A 21,437-nucleotide genomic window follows, 5' to 3' on the forward strand; every position below is an offset into this window, starting at 1 on the left:
AGACAACTCTCTTACTGGACCTGAGGGTCACTCATTTGGCTGGACCTGCTGGCCAGCAAGCCTAGGGACCCCCCCCCCCCCTGTCTCTGGTTCCCCTGTCCTGGACTTAACAGAGCCATGGTGCTATGGCCTGGCTTTTCACTTGAGTGCTAGGGATGTGAACTTGGGTCCTCATGCCTGTGCAGCCCTTTATCAAATAAGCTGTCGTCTCTACAGCTCCCTGAGCCTTCCAGATAGTGTCCTGCCCCTCCGTGGAACCCGAGAGGTCATCCGCTGCCTGTCTTTTGCATCCCCAGGTCCTCCAAACTCCCTTCTCCTCTTGTCAGTGTCTGTCAAGTACAAGCATGCTGGCGGGCTACAGCCCCTTCCAGACCGTTCTCCAGCTCTCTCTGTAGAGCCAATACCTCAGCTTCCACCCTCAGGCTTCTGCTTGGGTCCTGCCAGTGGGACGCTTTGGTGTGGTCCCAGGAGATCTGAGGAGACCAGGAGGTTATTTTTCACTGCTTACCAAAAGGCTAATGTGGTAGAACTGGTGTCCCGTCTGATCAAGGTCATATCTTCTGTCCCGCTCCACCTGCTGCCATTCACAGGGAATTCTAGTCACTGCCCCTCTGACCTCTGCAGTCCTAGGAGTGATGGCTTGCCCCACCCTATCGCAGTCTCGCATGATCACCTGGGCCATTCCTTCAGTCCTGTTCATTCACACCTAAAGGAGGATGCTTTCTCTTTTTGTAATCAGTTTCTGACTACAGTGAGCCATCTGCTTCGGCAGGGACCTGGCTATCAGCTCCAGCTGCCTCAAGCTCCTGCCTTGACTCCTACAAAATGCTAAACCATCTCCCTGAAGTCCCTTCTATCCTGACAGCAAAATGTTTTAATTTTATTTGTTTATTTATTTATTTTTGGTTTTTTTGAGACAGGGTTTCTCTGTAGTTTTGGAGCCTGTCCTGGAACTAGCTCTTATAGACCAGCCTGGCCTCGAACTCACAGCGATCTGCCTGCCTCTGCCTCCTGAGTGCTAAGATTAAAGGCATGAACCACCACCTCCCGGCCTAGTGGAATGTTTTAAAGCAAGTTGTGGCCATGTCCCTGCTTCTCAGAGAGATGTAGGGCAGTATGCTGACTGGTCTTAAGTCAACCTGACACACAAACCAGAGTTCTCTGAGTGGAGGGGACATTAATTGACAAAATGTCTCCATAAGATCTAGGGTTGCAGGGCATTTTTTTTAAACATTTATTTATTTATTACGTATACAATGTCCTGTCTGTGTGTATGCCTGCAGGTCAGAAGAGGGCACCAGACCTCATTACAGATGGCTGTGAGCCACCATGTGGTTGCTGGGAATTGAACTCAGGACCTTTGGAAGAGCAGGCAAGGCTCTTAACCGCTGAGCCATCTCTCCAGCCCCCTGCAGGGCATTTTCTTAATTAGTGATCCACGAGGGAGAGCCCAGCCCACTGTGGGTGGGGCTGCCGTTGGGCTAGTGCTCCTAGATTCTATAAGAAAGCAGGTTGAGCAAGTCACGGGAAGCAAGCCGGTCAGCAGGATTCCTCCATGGTCTCCTGCCTCTAAGACCCTGTCCAGTTTGAGTTCCTGTCTTGACTTCTCTCCGTGATGAACAGTGCTGTGGAAGAGTAAGTCAAGGAAACCCCTTTCCTCCCCAACTTGTTCTTTGGTCATGGTGCTTCGTCACAGCAAGAGAAACCCTAAAACAGGTAGCTTTCCCTAGAGACTCCCTGGTCAAAGACCTAAATCTGGCATGACCTGCCAGACCCTGCCTCTCTCTTTCTCCCCCTGCCCACACTCCTCCCTCAAGTCTCTGTTGAGCTCCACCTCCTATGGGAGGCCCTCTCTGTCCCCTGGATGAAGACATTGTCATCAACCTCTGCTGTCCCTTCATGCTATTTATTGCTGACCCCCAGGTTGCCGTCCCTATGGGAGCCCAGGTGAGACCCGTCCTGCAAGCCCCACCCCCGATGAAGAACACGCCCACACGCCTCACCTGATTTGAGGCCTGAGGTCCAGGGGAGAGAACACATAGAGGCACTGTTCTGTCTCTCTCTCCAGTTCCTGGCCCCTTAGGATAGCCAAGTGCAGGGTGACAGCAGAGTTGAGCGGAGGCAGGCAGGAGGTAGGGAGCACCAGCCGCCTTTGGTCTGTGTGGAGCAGTTGCCCTTCCACACAGTCATTCCACTGAGCCCAGCAATGTCCTGAGAGAGACAGCAGACACTTAGGCACAGCACCCCTGAGTCTGACACACCATGGGCTTTGTGGTTTAGTTAGGCTTTGGGGGTGGTGGTTCAGTTTTGTTGAGACCCGGTCTGGCTGCACAGCCTGATCCAGCCTCAAACAGATGATCTTCCTGCCTCTGCCTCCTAAGTGCTAGGGTTGCAGGGCTGAGCCACAGTGTCCAACTGCCAGTTTTCCCATTTTATTTTGGTTTTAGGGGCGTGAGCATATGCGTGCATGCATACATGCGTCTATACATACATGCACATGTTTGTATGTGTTTGTGTGCATGCCCACACATATTCATGAGCACACATGTCATGGATGCATGTGGAGGGCAGAGGACCATTTGAAGGAGCCTATTTTTCCCTTTCACCTTGGGGATTCCAGGGACTGAACTCAGGTTGTTAGGCTTGGCAGCAAGCACTTTTACCTGCTGAGCTGTCTCATAAGCCTCAGTTACTCCATTTTTAGAAATTTGAGTTATGAAAGTAGCCACAGAAGATCAAGACTGTGTGTAGAATGTTTGTGTGTTTGTTTGTGTATGTGTGTTTATGGTGTTGTGTGTTAGGAGAGAATGACTCTGTTAGAGCAGGACTTTATGGTCACGGGACTTATCAGGATTTGCCAGCGCATGCTGTCAATTAACAAAGCACGCTGGCTTTTACATTGTGTTACTGTTTTTAAATCCCCTCATGGCCCTGTCACCCGTTTTTGGGGCCACCACCCCTCCTTAGCTTGCTGTTCCTCCTGCACTCCCATTTCTGTGGCTCACACTCTGGCACACACAGGTTGACAGTGTCAGGCATGAGTTGTGTCAGATGAAGAAGACATGATTGACCGATGGAGATGAGCATTGGCAAGCCCAACGATGCTCACACATCAATGATAGGGGACTGGCTGGAGAGTGTACCCCACCTACCGCAGGACCAGCGGAAGCCCAAGTCTGGGTCGTCATCTGGCCAGCTCAGCGTGACGTCTGTAAAATGATCCACGTACAGTTCAGGCTCAGTGAACACCTTCCTGTCCCCTTCGTCTCCCTGGAGAGGACGTAACCACGGGTGAGACAACACTATGAACTATGAACTATGGTTCAGTTTCACTGTAGAGTGCTGCCGCCAACCTACCCTCCACCCCCGAGCGGTGTGTGTTGACAGAGGCCACAGGGTGAGGCTCAGAGCAGAGAAAGTTCTGGATGGCCTTCTGTCCTGGGGTTTCTTCCTAAGATTCCCTGGGTACATAGCTTTGTCTCCAGTGTAGGCTTGGACAGAGGTCATTGTGAGCCAGGTCCTGTGCTAATGACTGGAGATGCCGTAACAGAGACCCAGCTGTTGCCCTTAAGGTGGATAGGAAAGACAGGGACATGAAAGGACACTTAGAACTCAGAGCTCACCCCGTGCTTGGGTAGAGGGGGTTCAGTTAGAGGAAGCGGGAGACTGGAAGGTGGAGGCATCGGGTAAGAATTCCTTGAGTGATTTAGAAGAGGGGACTCAGTTTGTAAGGTTTTTGCAAGGGTGATGACCCGAATTTAGCCCTCAAGCCCACTGAGGGCAGTGGCATGTGCTCATAGTGCCAGCCTCGGGGAAATGAGGCTAACTGGCAAGCCAGACTAGACTACGTGATGAATTCCAGGATAGCAAGGGACCCTGCCTCAAAAACCAAACCAAGCCCAAAGGGGACGGCTCCCGAGGAACAACGCCTGGTGGCCTCTGATCACCGCAGGCTCACGCATGTGCACGCACAAAGAAAGGAAAAACTGCAAAGAATACAGGCCTTAGGGCCAGCCGAGTCTCAGAGGAAGTCACGAGCCTATGTCCTTCAGCCATGTTCTTAGTCTCTGTCCCTCTGAGAACTTGCTAGCATCTGATTCCCAGGGTTGCCTCATCTTCCCTGTACAGAGTCAGGGAAGCTTCCTTCGGGATGGTCTCCCAGAAGCATCCAAAGGAAGAGGAGAGAGTGCTGGCTGGGTAACAGCAGAGACTGTATCAGTTCCCGGAGAGGAATCAGTGGGACCGCAATGAACTCTGGGAGTAATTGCTGCTGGGCCCTGTTAAACAACTCAGCTATGGATCCTCTTGTCCACACCTTGATCCGGAGTAACACAAGGAACGCGCCCTCTGATGGGCTGTGCACGCCATGAGTGTGTGGAGGTCAGAGGACACCTCAGGGGTCAGTCCCGACCTTTCACTTTGTTTGAGAGCCAGGCTCTCCGTCTCCACTGCATAGGCCTGGCTAACTGGCCTTTGTCAAGCTCCCGCGAGTTCACAGGCCTCCACTTTCCATCTTGTGAGTGGATGTTCCGCTTACACCTTGTAGCAAGAGCTTTACCCACTGATCCATCCGCTCAGTCCTCAAGTCACCTCCGGGCACATCCGGGAGACCACACTCCGGCCATCGCCATCAGCACACATGATGGGCTCTGGGTAGCCATTTACAGAATTCTCAGCCCCTTCCTTCTTCTCCTGTGTCCGCCTCTGAGCTTCCCGAAGGCAGAGAGCACACCTGCCTTTCCCACATCATGCCCTTAGCCCCAAGGTCAATTCGTGAACCCTGCAGCTGCACGGTAGGTCTTTCTTACTCAGTAAATACGTGCACAAACAGTGTCAAGGGGAAGAAACTGAAGACTCTGGCGTAAACACGAAAGAATGTGAGCCTGTTTCCCAAAATAAGTGCTAATGGTTAAGAATTTCCCTCTGTATGCCTCCTTGGTTGCAGCCACAAATGTGGATTAACCGTACTGCCTTTAGGATTTTAGTTAGAAATACTTTCTAATTTCCCTCATGATTTCCCATTTCACCTCTTTTTTTTTTTCAGAAATGTGCTACCTATTTCCTGAGGTCTACCTACATGATTCAGTGTCTTATTTTTTTACAGCCTAACCCTGTTATAGTTAGAGAACCTATTTCTAGGCCTCTTTCCAACTGCAGGACAGCTTGGAGACTCTTGGGAGTCCTGTTAGTATCCTTGCTGTGGGTTAATACCTTGGTACACTGTAAAGATTTGTCACTCATATTGGTTTAATAAAAAACACTGATTGGCCAGTAGCCAGGCAGGAAGTATAGGCAGGGTAGACAGACTAGAATTCTAGGAAGAGGAAAGACAGAGATACAATCACTAGCCAGACACAGGGGAAGCAAGATGAGGATGCCTCACAGAGAAAAGGTACCAAGCCATGTGGCTAAACACAGACAAGAATTATAGGCTAATTTAAGATGTAAGAGCTAGTTAATAATAAGCTTGAGCTAATTGGCCATTCAGTTTATAATTACTATAAGCCTCTGTGTATTTCTTTGGAACTGAACGGTTGTGGGGCCAGGTAGTAGAGAAACTTTCCAAACCCCAAACTTAAAGCACAGTGCTTGGATGTCTTTTCTTGTGAACTTAAATGTTTTAAAGAAACTCACATTCTTTGCTTCAGCATTTATTCCAGATGGTTCTTGGAGACTGGAAGGGGCTGTGAACATAAATTAGAACAAGCATTAAGCTTTAGTAGAAAATATTGTTAGAAGTTGTCAAGTCAGAGTCATGCAAGGGTTGTGGCATATAAGGTCCCAGCTTGGGGTCGAGGAGGGGGCAAGTCTAGACAATACAGTAAGACTCCTCTCAAAAACAGAACAAAAGAAAACAGAACTCTGAAAAAACGAAGGAAGATCATGCTGAATGTGCCCTAAGATGTCTTTGTAAATGGTCCTAGGAACATGGAGAGCCCCATGCAGGTGATAGACCCACAGATGACAAGGCTCAGTTAGTGGGTGGCAGGTCTGCAGCTGCCTCACCCGACTTTGGCCTGAGTGCTGGGGTTCTGACCGCAGGTGCTCACACCTGCACATCCAGCTTGCCCACTGAGCCCCCTCCGCAGCCCTTTTCTTGTATGTTTTTGTTATTGTTTTGCAGCACTGGGGGCGGCATTCAGGGCTTCTGTGTGCTAAGCAAGAACTCTATCGCTGAGCCACACCCTCAGGCCATCACAGGAGAGGTGACAAAGGCTTCAGCCTGCCTCATGTTCTTCGGATGTCTCTCTGTTAGAATGCCTGAGACCGTATGAATGTTACGCCTGATCACCGCACCGTCTGAGGAGTACCGTTAAGCACAGAGCTCTTCTGGTACTTTCTGTGACTGTGTCTCCAGAGCACCCGGAGGGTTCTGAGACTGTGGAATGGACCCTGTATTTAGAGCCCTGTCTGGCTCCAGGCAGGTTCAGTGCCCTGGACCCCTGAGAGTACAAAGGCCTTGCCTGTGACGGTGATGTTCCCCACGTCCGAGCTCAAGTCTGAGACAGCGTTCCGCACACGCACGGTGACCAGAAAGGTGCCTGCAATGCAAAGGGACAAGAGTCACTGACATTGTCACAATTCTGTGACGCAAGGGAGACAGCTCTCTCCAGGTGCTCCTGTCTGGTTGCCTGAGGGCAACCCTGGAATCTCAGGGCCTCTTAAGCACTGAAGAATCCTACTATACACCAGGCCTGGGGCAAGGCTCTGGGGAAACACAGGTGAAGGAGCATGACACTTAATATAGACATATACACTTAATATAGATAATACAGCATAGACACTTAACAATCTCAGGTAGAGAATGTTACTCTGTGACAAGGAATGGCATTGGGAGGGGACTAAAAGAAAAATGATGATCGAGTATGATCAAATATATTATATCCATATATGAAATTCCCTATGAATTAAAAATAAACTATGAGAAACGTCCAGGCTGAGAGCACCTACAGACAGCTAGGAACTCTAAGGGTAGCAGACAGTATGTATTCCTTTACTGAGGAGGGTCTCGGGTAGGGTCACCAAGTAAGTCGTCATTGTACCCAGGACTGAAAAATTGATGGAACCAAATCAGAAATATAAAAAAGGGGGGGGGCCTGGAAGGGGGAGTTACCAACCCCAGTACCTTCAACAGGAATCGCCACATGGTAGGTCCCGGATGACTGCCCACCACTCTCTTCCTTCTGCGAGAAGTTTGCATTGAGTCCTGCCACCTCAATGGTCACCTCCTCCAGGGTACCACGAGCCACTGAGACATTGACCACCAGGTCGCACCCAAGCTCCACGTGGTCGGAAGCCCAGGAGGCCTGCAGGCCCCACAGGAGCTCCACCAAGTGGATAGTGATGCTTCCAGAGGGGGCAGAGGCGGTGCTGTTGGCCACAGCTTGGATGTTCAGATGGTGCTTCCCAGGGCCCAGCAGCTCCTGGGTGTCTCTGTCCAGAGTCAGATTGTAAGGTCTCAAGCCCCTCTGCGTGGTGAACTCAGCCAGAGTTATATTACCCGAAAGCACAGCATAAGTCACCCCGGCTCCTAGGAGGGGTAAGGGAAATTCAGGAAGCCTGTTACCAACTATGCAGCTAGCATTCTAAGAGAGTTCAGACTGATCTCTGATGTCAGATTCTGCGGTAGACATGAAGATATGGGTCCAAAGAAATATCTAAGGATGGACCACATTTCCTAAATGCTAACTGTAATTATTTCTCAACATTGACTTAATAAGTGACTTTTAATTTTTTTAAAACTTTCTGGGTCTTCCTATTTTTTGATTGTTTTCTTTTCTTTTTATTTTTTCAAGACAGGGTTTCTCTGACTAGCCCTGGCTGTCCTGGAACTCCCTCTGTAAACCAGCCTGGCCTGGAACTCAGAGTTCCACCAGCCTTAGCCTCCCAAATGCCGGGATTCAAGGTGTGCACCACCATCACGCAACTCTGCTTATTTTTACTTTGTTTATTTTTGAGACAGGGTCTAATTTAGTCCAGGCTGGCCTTGACCTCACCATGTAGCAGAGGCTGGCCTTGAATTCTTGACTTTCCTGTCTGAATCTCTCAAACGTTAGGATCACAGGCAAGCACCACCATGCCCAGTTTATATAGTGCTGGGCATCAAACCCAGGGTTTCTTGGATGGCAAATACTCTACCAACCAAGCTGCAGCCCCAGACCCATTGTTATTTATTTATTTATACCCTTGATCATAGAAGTTAAATGACAGGGACACTCTTGGGGTGGGAAGCTGACAAAGAGACGTCTCTGGGCAGACATGGGGATTTTGTTCATGAGAATGAACCTCAAGTCTCATTATCAGCCAAAGCAGGTGGATGTGTTTCCTTCAACATCTACTGATGACCTCCTGGGACCGATCATTATGCAACTTAACCTGTTCTCTGCCGAGTGGGTCCTCTCCGGCAGTCTGCAGATGACTGTCCTAGTTAGACGCCAAACACGGCAGTTGTCTGAAAATGTGACGATGCATGCAACCACATGGTATCTATCCTTTTCAGCAGAAGTCAAGCCAAATGCCTTTCTTATTTGGATGAGGATGAAAAAAAGTGGGGAAGAGGAGGAGAAGGAAGAGAAGGTATTGGTGGTGGTAATGGTGGTGGTGATCATTTGGTGATGGTGGTTGGGTTGATTGAATGTAATTAGCCCCCATAAGTTCATAGGAGGTGGTAGTATTAGGAAGTGTGGCTTTGCTGGAGTGACTATAGCCTTGTTGGAGGAAGTACATCCATACAGGAGTGGGCTTTGGGGTTTCCTATGTTCAGAATAATGCCCAGTGTCTCAGTCAGTTTTCTGTTGCCTGCAGGATGTAGGAGTCTCAGCTACTACTCCAGCACCACATCTGCCTGCATGCTGTTGTGCTCCCTGCCATGATGACAATGGACTGAACCTCTAAAACTGTAAGTCATCCCCCAATTAGATGCTATAGGAATCCTTACTGAAGCAGTGTTGATGATAACGGTGATGGTAATGGTGGTGATGATCATTTGGTGATGGTGGTGATAATATAAAACCCTGGAGGAGCAGGCTCTTTAAATTTCATTTGTATTCCTGCTTCCCCCACACCAGGCAAAGAGCTGACGCAATTATATTTGTAGAATGACTAAATAAATCAATGAAAGACTATTTTACTTTACCCCAGCTGCACATACCAGCCTTCATAAGGCAATAGGCACACAAGGGCAGAAACAAATCTCATGAGTGCTGTGTCATAGCCTGTCATAGTCCCATTAAGTCTCTGTCCGAGTGAAGGAGGTCAAACTGAGTCAGATCCTTCCTCATTTGATGATCATCACCATCACCACCATCATCATCACCATCATCACTACCATCATCACCATCACCATCATCCTAGATCAATGTTGCATAATTTATGTCAACAGGGCTGAGCTCAGATCTCCAACTGGACTGTGCTTGTGGGGAAATGCTGTTGTGAGTAAGACAGAAGAGACGGCTACTTAAAATAGCAATGGAAACCCTCTAAGCACCAGCCAGCTAGGACGGGTGTGCTGAGAAATAGTGGAAACTGTGGCAAACGAGAGTGATTTCTCTAATAATTAGAATGGATGCTGTGCCCAATCAGGGTGGAAACCTCGGCTGATCAAAGTAGATGTTGTAACCAATCAAAATGGCCTCTGAAGTAATTAGAAGACACTGTGTCCCATCTGAGTAGACCCTAGCCAGAACTGTCGACAGGCTTCTATCAATGTGTACAGCTGACTATTGCCAGGCCTCACGGCCACAGGATGGTGCCACACTCATTGCTGCCATTGGCTGTGTGAGATGGGTTTGGGCCCAGCTGGCAGCCCTCCCAGGCTCATCTCTTCCTATTGAAACTCCCCCAGTGGGAGGTGGTACGGAGGTCCTGTTTCTCAGATGGGATTGTGGACATGCAGAAAGAGCCTTGAGGAGGTGGGGGTTCTCAATGACTCACTAACCTTCTGGCTTCCGGCAAATTAACATGGAGTCTATTATAGGTTAATAGCGTGGGACATTACAGGTCAAGCACTTAGAGCAATGAAGACACCATGGGCATTAAATAAATGAACAGATGGTAGCTAAGGCACTGAAGCCTCAAGTTCGCTAGATCGATTCAGAGGAGACTGATCCTCCCATTGCCTCAACCTGTTCCATCCTGCAGACTCACCTGCATCCAGATCCACCTGAATCCACAGAGGGTTCCCGAAGACGGCCTGACAGAGAAGACTGGCTCCAGATCCGGAGAGGTTGGTGCACCCGGTGACGTGAGGTAGCTCCCTCCTGTCTCGCAGCACCACCTGTTTCTGAGCGGTCACGTGCCAGTCACTGGTTGTACACTCAGCGAACACAGTGAACTCCCCAGGGGCGGTGAACTGGTGAGTCACATGACTGACCACACTGTGAGGGGCAAGGAGAACACAGGCTTCAGCAGTCACGCATGCATTCACAACTCCCATGCTTTGCAAAGGCAAGTTGGGGGGCCGGGAGTGTCGCTCGGTGGGGAGAGGACATGTCTAGCTTGTGTGAAGCTCTGGGTTTGATCTCCAGCACTCCATTATGAGCTGGATGTGATAATGCACACTTGTGATCCAGCACCCAGCACAGGGAGGCAGAAGGTTAGAAGTTCAAGACCGTCCTCTGACACAGTGATTTTGAGGCTAGTCTCAGTTGAAAGGAAAAGATGTCACATACCACACTCTGCTCTCTGTGTCAGGGGAGGCCACATTGTGACACCTCAGCAGCACCTCAGAAATAGGAACAGCATTGGTAAGTCTTGGAAAATGTCAGTGCCAGTCCTTTGAAAACAAGTACTTTTTTATTGTTTATTTGTGTGTGTGTCATGTGTGCAAGTGTGTGGAGGTCAGAGGTCAACCTTGGGTGGTGTTCTTCATGAGTCCAGTGAGCTCCAGGGATCCTCTTGTCTCATCCTCCCAGTCCTGGGATTTCAAGAGCATGCCTCATGCCTGGCATTTTATGTGTGTGCTAGGGATCGAACTCAGGTCTTCATGCTTGAATTGTAAGATCTTTACTGGCTGTGCTGTCTCTCCAGGCCCCACAAGTCCTTTTTACCCACCATCTCCTAGGAAAAGCCTCCTGGATGGGAAAGTTTTACCAGCTGTTCCTGACCAGCTCACTGTGGGGCTTTCCAGGATTCTCATCTTCCCTCAGACCCCTGAGCAGCAAGGAGAGCGGGCGGCTTGCAGGGTGTGATCTGCTCCATCAGGCCCAGTCCCTTTCACCTCGAGCAGAGTTTCTCACCCTGTGGCTGGAGACCCCTTTGGGCTCAAACAAACCTGTCACAGGGGTCTCCTAAGACCATTGGAAAACACAGATACTTACCCTACGATTCGCAACAGTAGCAAAATTACAGTTGCGAAGTAGCAACGAAAATAATTGTATGGTTGGGGTCAGCACAGCATGAGGAACTGTATTAAAGGGTTACAGCACTAGGGAGGTTGGGGAACATTGTTTTAGGTCCTCTGCTTCTGCACCCGAACACAAAAGACTGCAGCTTTGGAGCACTCCCCAGCATCACCTTCCCAATGGCTCACAGTGCTCTGTGTGCATCTCCTCCTCCCCAAGGCTCTTGATTCCTTGTGTATTGGCATTTTCTCAGCACAATTGTTACCCCAAGACATTCCAGATATAGAGGCACCTACCTCCCAGTGGGGACAGAAAAACAGTCAATCCCCAGTTGCACCAGTAGGGGGCACACAGTTATCCAATTCCGGGCTTGGATAAAGTTGGCCTTATATAAATTGTCCCATAATACCCATAATACAGTCTCAGATATGAGGAGTTTTTCCAGGACAGAGAAAGAAAACAGCCTGCCGTGCGTATGAACAAGAACATCAAATGGGTGCTTCCAAAGGTGAATCCTCTGGTTTATTAGGCTGACTCTCCATGAGGCAGAATTCTATCCTCAGCCCATGGTAGGAATGGGATTCAGTTTTAAAGTTTCTACCTCTTAGACGAATAGGCAGCTAAGCCCGTCTAGGAGGCTTCAATTCAGTGGTAGCACACTAACTTAGCATGTATGAGACCCTGGGTTCACAACCACAACCCAGCATTGCAAAAAATAAATAAATGGGAATGCTTATAGTGGCTCATACCTATAATTCAAGCCCTTGGTATGAGCAAGAGGATTAGAAGGACAGCCTGGGGTGCACAGTGAATACAGAATGAGAGTCTATCTAGAAAAGAAAAAAGAGAGAGAGAAAGAGGTACAACAATGTGGCCTGGTGACTGAGGGCACCCGCTGTCAAGGTGTTTGGTGACTGAGGGCACCCGCTGTCAAGCCTGGTGACTAGAGTTCCATCCTCAGACCCCATGTGGTGGATGGTGATATCCAACTCCTCAAATCTGTCCTCCGACCTCCACACATGCATATGGCACAAGCATTGACCCTCTATAATAAATAAATCTTTGTACAAATAAGAAATAAGAAGGAGAGAAGAAGGGAGTGGGAAGGAGAAGAGGGGGAGGCAAGCACAGTGGTATTTGCACAGTTTGGCTTCTATGTAATCAAGAACAAAAATCATGTCATCATCCATACTGCGAGTTGGGTGCTAATACTGCTGGCAAAACCAAGAAAGCATGAGAAGGGACCGTCTTCGTATGAATGAAATGAAGAAAGCATGGGAAGGGACCGTCCTCATATGAATGAAATGAAGAAAGCATGGGAAGGGACCGTCTTTGTATGAATGAAATGAAGAAAGCATGGGAAGGGACCGTCTTCGTATGAATGAAATGAAGAAAGCATGGGAAGGGACCGTCTTTGTATGAATGAAATGAAGAAAGCATGAGAAGGGACCGTCTTCGTATGAATGAAAATGACCGGAGGAGCTGGATAATTTCAAAGTCCAACGAATTATGAAAGCAGATGAAATTGGATCGCTCCGTCGGGGTGATGGCAGAGGGACATGTTGTCGTCTGTTTCTCTTAAAAGAGACAAAATGTGAGTCACTTTTGCTTAGAGCTGCGGCCCAGACAGGTGTCAGGGAGAAAGCATTGCTGATGTGCTGGCATGGCACGTGCATGTACACACACGCACTTGCATGCACATACATGTATGTACGTGCACACACATGCATGCACACATGTACGTGTGTATAAGGGGAAAGCCTCAGATGTCATTCTTCAGGTCTTGTTCACCTATTTTTTTTTTTTAAAGACAGGGGTCTCTCTTTTTTTTTTTTTTTTTTTGGCTTTTTGAGACAGGGTTTCATTGTAGCTTTGGAGCCTGTCCTCCTGGAACTAGCTCTTGTAGACCAGGCTGGCCTCGAACTCACAGAGATCTGCCTGCCTCTGCCTCCCAAGTGCTGGGATTAAAGGTGTGTGCCACCACCACCTGGCTAAAACAGGGGTCTCTTATTAACCCAGAATTCATCAAGTAGGCTAGTTCGATTTTCCTGTGTCTGCTTCCATGACCCTGGAATGACAGGGTAGACCACTGTGCCTGGCTGGGTTTTGTCTTTTGCTTTTTACATGGGTTCTGGAGAACCAAACTCAGGTTCTTTACCCCTGAGCTATCACCAGCCCTATTATCTTGTGTTGGTGGACAAAGCAACTCAGGTTTGGAGAGAAACAACATAGCCCGAGGCACACAGACTGGGGCTGGGGGTGGGAGTGGCTGAACTATGATGCAAACCAGGACCCTGTGACAAAGCTCAGGTGGTCAGAGGCAGGTGGAGATGCCTCCCAATGTGGTGGTAGAGCCTGAACACACGGTGCCCGGCAGCATCCTACTGCTGAGCTAGCTATCACTCTGCTCTGACAGAAAAAAGCTCGCCATCACTCACAACGCTCAATTCTCAGTTCTGGAAAGCCCCTGAAGCACTGGGATCAAGCCCAGGCCAGCCTTGTGATGATGAACAGCACAGGCCCTCGGCTGACATCCAGTCGACCCTGGGACAGGTAAGAGAGTGAGGCCTTTCTTGGTTAGCTGCCACCCGCAGGGTCAGCCCAGCAGGGAGGTCTGCTCAGCCCTTCCCAGAACCAGGAGAAGTGAAAAGAACGGATCCAGTCGTTAGGTTTGGAGGTGGCTGGTCATGCGGCCAAAGCTGATCAATACAACCTTCACTAAGGATCAGAGGTCACTCTTACCTGGGAGGGTAGTAGGGGTCAAACGTGTGGCCATCTCCCATGCTGAGTACACAGGTCAGGTTTCCAGTGTAGGGAGAAAGGAGCCACATCAGGGAGATGGTGACATTGTCAAAGATGAAGCTCTCAATGGGCACCACCAGCCGCAGGCCTGCAGACCCAAGCAAGATGCTTTGTGAATCTGTGAATCACAGACGTGGGTTTCTGCTCAAGACTCACTTCCTCTATCCATGTGGCCTTTATTTTTATATAAGGCCTTTAATTTTATTTAATTTGGAGATAGGGTCTCTTCACATAACACTGGCTGACCTGGAACTCACTATGTAGACCACGCTGACCTCAAACTCACAGAGATCCTCTTGCCTCTGCCTTCTGATTATTTTTACTTTTGAAAGATTTATTTATTATTTGTTTAGTGTGTGTGTATGTATGTGTGTATGAGCATGTGTCCATACACAAACATGCATGTTCATGTATGTACAGCTTGCAAGAATCAGTTCTCTCTCTTTACCATGTGGCCTTCAGGGATCAATCTCAGGTCATCAGGCTGCAAGAGCCTCTACAGTTTGTATCTCTCGGACTTTTTACATTTAATTTTTTTAACATTATTTTTGAGACAGGGTCTACATATTCGAGCCCTCAAACGCAATATGTAATTGCGGGAGCCCTTGAACTTCGGATCCTCCTGGATGCTGAGGTAACAAGCATGCACCACTATGCCTTGGTTTATATATGTGGTTTGGGGATCAAACGCAGGGCCTCTCACATAAGAAGCAAGCACTCCACCAACAGGGTGACAGTCCTTAAAAGCACACACAGCCCTCAAGACCTGTGTTCTGCTGCCTAGTGACAGCCATTGCCACCACCTGGGCTGCTTTGTAGAGAGAGCTTCAGGCACACAAGCATACACACACACACACACACACACACACACACACACACACACACACACACACACGCGCGCGCGCATGCTCCTTTATTTGTACCGATGGTACAAGCTGTTTCCTCTCCAGCACGGGGCACTTTTTAGCCTAATGGATCAGAGATGGGTCTGTGTGACAGTCCTAGGGCTGTGCTTTCCTTTTCAATAGCTGCATAATGCACCCTAATTTATTTAACCAGGACACCCAGGATCCAGATCTACTTTACGATGGCTAAGGCCCCTAAAGCAAACGCTCCTGCAAGAAAATCCACTTGGCTAAGGCAGCCAATGAGTTGCTGTAAGCCACTGCATATGAAACTTTAAAAGACTTGAACTTCAAAAGCTGGGGTGGGGTGGGGTGGGGTGGGGTGGAGTGGGGTGAGAGAAGCAGAATTAGCTGGGGCTCCAAACAGCCCTCTGCTAACCTGTGCACTGCCATCTTTCTGTGCCTGGGCACTACACTGTGAATGTGAAGACTAGGGAGGGAGGCAGAAAGCCACCAGGCTCTCACTCTCAGCTGTGAGGGGTGCTGGGGTGCAGCGGGGCCCGTGAGGGGGTGCAGTGAGGCCCGTGAGGGGGTGCAGTGAGGCCCGTGAGGGGGTGCAGTGGGGCCCTGAGGGGTGCAGTGGGGCCCTTGAGGGGGTTCAGTAGGGCCCGTGAGGGGTGCAGTGGGGCCCTCGAGAAGGTGCTTGGGGTTCAGTGAGACCCCGTGAGGGGGTGCAGTGGGGCCCTGAGAGGTGCAGTGGGGCCCGTGAAGGGGGTTCAGTGGGGCCTTGGGTGCAGTGGGGCCCTGAGGGGTTCAGTGGGGCCCGTGAGGGGTGCAGTGGGGCCCGTGAGGGGTGCAGTGGGGCCCCGTGAGGGGTGCAGTGGGGCCCGTGAGGGGGTTCAGTGGGGTCCGTGAGGGGTGCAGTGGGGCCCGTGAGGAAGAGCTTGGGGTACAGTGGGGCCCATGAGGGGTGCAGTGGGTCCTGCGAGAGGGTGCTTGGGGTGCAGTGGGACCCCGTGAAGGGGTGCAGTGGGGCCTGTGAGGGGATGCAGTGGGGCTTGGGAGGGGTGCAGTGGAGCCCGTGAGGGGTTCAGTGGGGTCCTCAAGAGGGTGCTCTGGGTGCAATGGGACCCGTGAGGGGATGCAGTGGGACCCGTGAGGAGGAGCTTGGGGTACAGTGGGGTCCGTGGGGGGTGCTCAGTGTAGAGCTGGAATCCCTGTGTAGGGGAGCGGGGGCACTGACTCTGTCTTCATGAATCACAGGAAAGTTCTGGACAGCACACACTGGTTCACAGGGACAGGATGAAATGCCACACCCTACACATCTGCCCTAAGACACACGCTTCAGTGACACACACGGTGACTGACAAAAGACACTCTTTGTCCACTAGCAAAGCCACCAAACAGAAGGAGATGCCAAAGCGTATGCCCTGCTCTTCTCTACCACCGAGAGGGGGAAACTCGCCCCCTTGTTTCACCCAGACCAGCCAACCGAAGCCATGGGTAAAGCCTGCCTGTCGGCTGCCACCCTCTCCTCCTGTACCTGACCTCCTCCAGCCTCAACTCTGCTCTGCCGGATGCCGCTGGAACCCTGCCAGCTCTGACTCATCTTTTCCCCCCCGCAGGTCCCTGTGGCTCACGCCCTGGGCAGAAGTTGCTTTTCTGAGTCATTTGTCACAGGATGGCACGATGCAGTGTCTCACCCTTAAGGGAAACTGGTGTCCTCATCCTTCTGTGTAGGGAAGTGATTTAAGGCAGCTCTTCAGGAGGGTGATTTAACGCTGTCTCCCAGCCCTCTTAAAATGCACTTAGCGTTCCAACTACTAGCAAGATTATTTTCTTCTCTGAAGATGATCTTAAGTTCACGTCAAGATAGACAAGCACGGCAGCAGCGGCCTGCACGACACTGGGTCTGAGCAGCATCCAATCATAGGGTGGGGGAGGCTCAAGGGGCCGCACCCTTTACTAGGGAGCCACGGACAGGGGAAGGCGGCTGGGGGAGGGGAGACACTGTCGCCCAGGTGGTATAGCCACTGTTGAGTTGCCCGTGCTTCCGTGGACAGCACCACAGCTCCACTCACACCGAAGGCCCTGGTTAAACTCAGTGGGTCACAAAACCAAGCCGCTCCTTCCCCCAAAATGTAAAGGCATAAACGTGGAGGAGGATTTTTGGGGAGGCAAAAGAGGGTGGGAAAGAGTAGGAGGGGGTAAAAGAGAACGGGGGTGAAGGTGACCAGAGGAGGCTAACAAAGTGGGGGTTTTTTGTTATTGTTGTTGTTATTGTTGTTCTTTGTTTGTTTGGTTTGGTTTTTCAAGACAGGGTTTTGCTGTAGCTATTGAGCCTGTCCTGGAACTAGCTCTTGTAGACCAGGCTGGCCTCGAACTCACAGAGATCCACCTGCCTCTGCCTCCCAAGCGCTGGGATTAAAGGTGTGCGCCACCAGCACACGGCACAAACTGTTTTTTTTTTTTTTTAAAAAGAGGTGTGCACAATGGTGGACTTTGCAGTGTAAAAAGAAACTGAGAAAAACAGGGAGCAGGCTACATGTCCACACATAAGGGTACTCCAACACAGGCAAATGCTGGAATCTGACGCAGCCATTTAAAGCATAAGGAAGTGACTTAGAAACAAGTCTGGGACATATTATAAAATGAAAACAAAGCCAGGCAGTGGTGGCCATGCACACCTTTGATCCCAGCACTGGGAAGACAAAATCTCTGTGAGTTTGAGGTCAGCCTGATCTACAGAGTGAGTTCCAGGAAATAAAATAAAATGAAAAAAACCAAGTTGTAAATTAATGTCTTATATGATTACATTTTAGTTAAAAATGCATATATAATCACTCATAGTCATGTCTACAAGCATTTTTAAAAAGTAGAGAAAAACGTTCTCACAATAATTAATAGTGTTTCCTTAGGAGGAATAGGGCTTTCAAGTTGAAGGGTAGGATGTTTCCCTTCTTTATTGTATTTTTTTTACAAATTATGATAACGTGGGTTATTTCATTACTTTTAATATTTCAATTTTAAGGCTGGCGATGTCTCAGTGGGTAGGAGCGCTTGTGGCTCTTGCAGAGGATCTGGGTTCATTTCCCAGCACCCACATGGTGGGCTGGCAGCATCTGTAACTGCAATTCGAGGTGACCCATCGCCCTCTTGTGACCTGTGCAGGCACTACATGCATGTGGCACACATACATACATGCAGGTAAAGCATTCATACACACACAAATCATGCTTCAAGAAATGGTTTTAAAAGGAAGTGTGTGTGTGTGTGTGTGTGTTGTGTGCGTGCATGTGTGCAAATGACCCCAAAGGAGCAGGCCAGGAGTCAGGAACGTCTGGTCGCGGGGAAGCTGTTGTGGGGTAAGTTGTCTGCACACAGCAGATCTGACTCGTGGGGAGGGGAGTTCCAGACTGGCATACAGCAGACATAAAAAGAAAATTCCCATGCCACACCCAGTTGGAGACTCACCTTCCAGACACTGGTACTGCACCCACAGGTAGCTGCCCTGGGTGGGGCACAGGTCTCCAAAGTAGGTCCCATCTGCTGCTACCTGGCATGCCTGCAGCCCCTGACACTGACCTGGGAGGCATCCACATTGCACGGAGACAGGAACGGTGTGGGAGACAAGAGGACATAAGCTCAGCAGAGCATCACAGATGAGTTACTTCACCCGCTCAGTTACTCACCACATGGCCACTACATGGCCGTTGCAAGCCCCGGGCTAAGAACTAAGAGGACTGGAAAGTCACCTGTGTTTTCTCTAAGGTGTGACGTATTTAAATGTGTGTGCGGTTGTTTAGCCAGCAAGACACATTACCCGCCCTCGGTCTCCAGACACCATGCTGGGCGGGGATTCCTCCTGTCTTCACTATATGAATCATGGGGTTCCAAACAACCGAGGGGCCACGATTCTCTGTTCTACAGCTTGTAGAGACAGAGAATGATGCTCCCATAAGCAAGGACACCAAGGAACACCAGAATACAGCTAGAGGATGCTGGGAAGGCTTCTCTCACAGCTTTCAGGGGCCCTGCTGATACCTTGATCTTGGGTTCTGACCTACATACTTGTTAGAGAATAAACGTCAGGAATTTGATCCCCAAGTCCGAGGTCTCAATGTTGACATGCCCACCACACAAGGCCTTTCCTTATGTACCTCGGAACCCAGAGTAGTCCCAAGGCAACAACATCACAGCATCCTGAACCAGTGAGCAATGCCACCAGGCCAGCTTCTGCATCTAGCATCTCTCCAGTCCTCAAACCTTCCACTGTGCTGCCTGCCTACCCTGCCTAGGTCTCATACGGCAGCCTTCCTGTCTGTCTTCTAGACACAAGCCCTCACAGCAGCTTGGGGTGGCTTTACAACGAAGTTCCAGGTCCCCCAACCAGTGCAGTAGCCTCCATACATCCCTGGGGGGTGGGATTCTGGACTCCTTGGCTGGATCTCCGGCCTCCCTGTGTGCCAGAAACATACCAGGCATTCTGGATTTCCTTGTACCACCAAATTCTTTCTAATGGTAGTTTTGCATACTCCCTTCCCAGGTCCCCAGGCGAGCACCTGTTCTTTTCCTGGTAGCCTCTCACCTCTCAGCTCCCCTGGGGAGTCAATGGGCCCTTGTCCTCGCCCACACATCTCCTCACCTGACTCTGTCACGCATTACAGCAATCTCGTTTCCCAGACTCCCTAGTCCAAGCACATGTGGCGGACACATGTTCATCTCGGGCTGCTCAAACAGTGGCTCAGAACAACACAGGCTCTTGTCTCTCTGTTCTAAAGGTCAGAAATCTGGGTGGGCTGGACTGGGCTGGGCTGCTTGCCATTCTTGGGGATCTGGGAAACACTGTAGCCAATACCATTTCGGAGGCCGAATCCAGTCCTCAGATGCTGGCAGTGTCTCTTTCATCCCTGAGTGAGGCCTCTTCAAGCTGCCTCGCAGCTGCCCTGCTCACATCTGGAACCTCACTGGCTTCTCCTTCTGTTTCCGTCCAGAGATAGAGGCCTGGTGTGTGTGACCTTAAGCACATCTGCAGAGTCCCTGTGTCTCGCGTGTCACTTTCTGAGCCCCAGCACATCACACCCACAGTTCTGGGGATTAGGGGCATGCAAGAAGCAGTCTAGTTTCTCAGAACTTCCAGGACTTTGGAAAATTGGATTAAAACCCCCTTATTGAATGACCTAACATAGTTGATTGATTGGTTAATTATTTCCTCCCCTCCCTTTCTTTCTTTTTCATCCCCTTTCTTCCCCTCTGCTCCTTTCCTCTCCTCTCCCTCTCTTCCTTCCTTCCTTTCTATGCTTTCCTGTTTTTAAGACAGGGTCTTACCAGGTTGCCCTAGCTGGGCCAGAACTCTTTGTGTAGATCAGGCTGACCTTGAACTCAGAGACCCACCTGCCTCTACTTTCTAAGTGCTGAGGTTAACGGAGTGCACCACCACATCTGACTGATTCATATTTTTGAAGAGGGGGTGGGTGGAGTTTCACCTTGCCGTTTAGGTTGACCTTAATCTTTGACCTCAAACAATCCTCTCGTCACCACTTCCTGAGTTCCTGGGACTGTCGGCATAGACCACTGCACCCAACTCAAAACGTAAGTGTTGCTTCTTTGAATTGCGACTTGCCAGGGTGGGGGAGCTGTGGCGGCTGTTTCTGATCATTAAATCTAAGGTCTCCCACATGCTAGGCAGAGAGTCTGCACTGAGCATGCTCCCAGCTCTCAGCATAACTCTCAGGGATGCCTAGTTGGTGATGTCCCTCCATCTAGTCACATATTCCCGTGTGTACCCGTGACCCTAGATGCTAGTCTCCAAAGGCCTAAGGAGTATTTTAAATGTGCCGCTCACTCTTGGGTCTTCCACACGCAGCTGGCATGTAGCAGATATCAAACATGTTTTACATGAGTCAATGCACAGTGCATTTTGCTCCCCTCCATGGCAGCATTTATCTGTCTCCCCTCTGGACTCTGAGCTCTTTGATCCATCCTATCGCTACAGAGTCCAGGGTAGTGCATGGCACTATGGGTCCTCAATAAATGTTTATTGGCCACTGGCTGATTGAGTGATCGGGCACTCAAATGCAATCAGATATTGGGGCCCTGCCAGGTTCTCTCACGCTTCCCAGTAGGGTCCAGGTCTCCCTCCCAATGCCCTCTCTGGGGTGTGGGGATCATGTTTTCAAAACTTACAGCTGAACCTTTGGGGTAGTAGCCTGCCCAGCTGCAGCATGCTGTCGGGAGGAAGCCTCCTTCAGCCTGTCCAGCTGAGGTCCTTCCATCTTGGAGGACGCTGCTCAGGAGTGCCAGAGTTTGGAAGATAGGGGTTGAGAGCTACAAGCTGATTCTGTATTTTCTACCGTGTGCCAGCTCTGGGGGTGGGGCAAGGACAATAAGGTGGACATGTTGGGGGAAAGAGGAGTGGAGCAGGGGAAATTCCAAGAGAGGAGATTTG

General features: G+C 50.0%; 1 protein-coding gene and 1 long non-coding RNA gene across 2 annotated transcripts in view; one reads left to right on the forward strand and one right to left on the reverse strand.

Annotated features, from left to right (window-relative positions):
- Pkd1l2 (polycystin 1 like 2) overlaps positions 1 to 19,716 on the reverse strand; it is a 57,074-nt gene extending 37,358 nt beyond the window's left edge. The window contains exons 1-9 of the mRNA XM_038312686.1: positions 19,635 to 19,716; positions 18,464 to 18,574; positions 14,085 to 14,232; positions 10,147 to 10,376; positions 7,127 to 7,531; positions 6,465 to 6,542; positions 5,635 to 5,684; positions 3,153 to 3,270; positions 2,004 to 2,211 (exon numbers count right to left, since the gene is read on the reverse strand). Of these exons, the coding sequence (XP_038168614.1) occupies positions 2,004 to 2,211; positions 3,153 to 3,270; positions 5,635 to 5,684; positions 6,465 to 6,542; positions 7,127 to 7,531; positions 10,147 to 10,376; positions 14,085 to 14,173 (1,178 nt within the window). The 5' untranslated portion in view covers positions 14,174 to 14,232; positions 18,464 to 18,574; positions 19,635 to 19,716. The remainder of the gene's footprint in view (positions 1 to 2,003; positions 2,212 to 3,152; positions 3,271 to 5,634; positions 5,685 to 6,464; positions 6,543 to 7,126; positions 7,532 to 10,146; positions 10,377 to 14,084; positions 14,233 to 18,463; positions 18,575 to 19,634) is intronic.
- LOC119801921 lies at positions 13,682 to 16,952 on the forward strand. Its single transcript, XR_005283324.1, has 3 exons — positions 13,682 to 13,895; positions 14,702 to 14,778; positions 16,381 to 16,952. It is a non-coding gene; the product is annotated as an uncharacterized LOC119801921 (long non-coding RNA).
- Positions 19,717 to 21,437: the final 1,721 nt, after the last annotated feature.

The sequence above is a fragment of the Arvicola amphibius genome, chromosome 15, assembly GCF_903992535.2.
Source record: "Arvicola amphibius chromosome 15, mArvAmp1.2, whole genome shotgun sequence".
NCBI classification, from domain to species: domain Eukaryota; kingdom Metazoa; phylum Chordata; class Mammalia; order Rodentia; family Cricetidae; genus Arvicola; species Arvicola amphibius.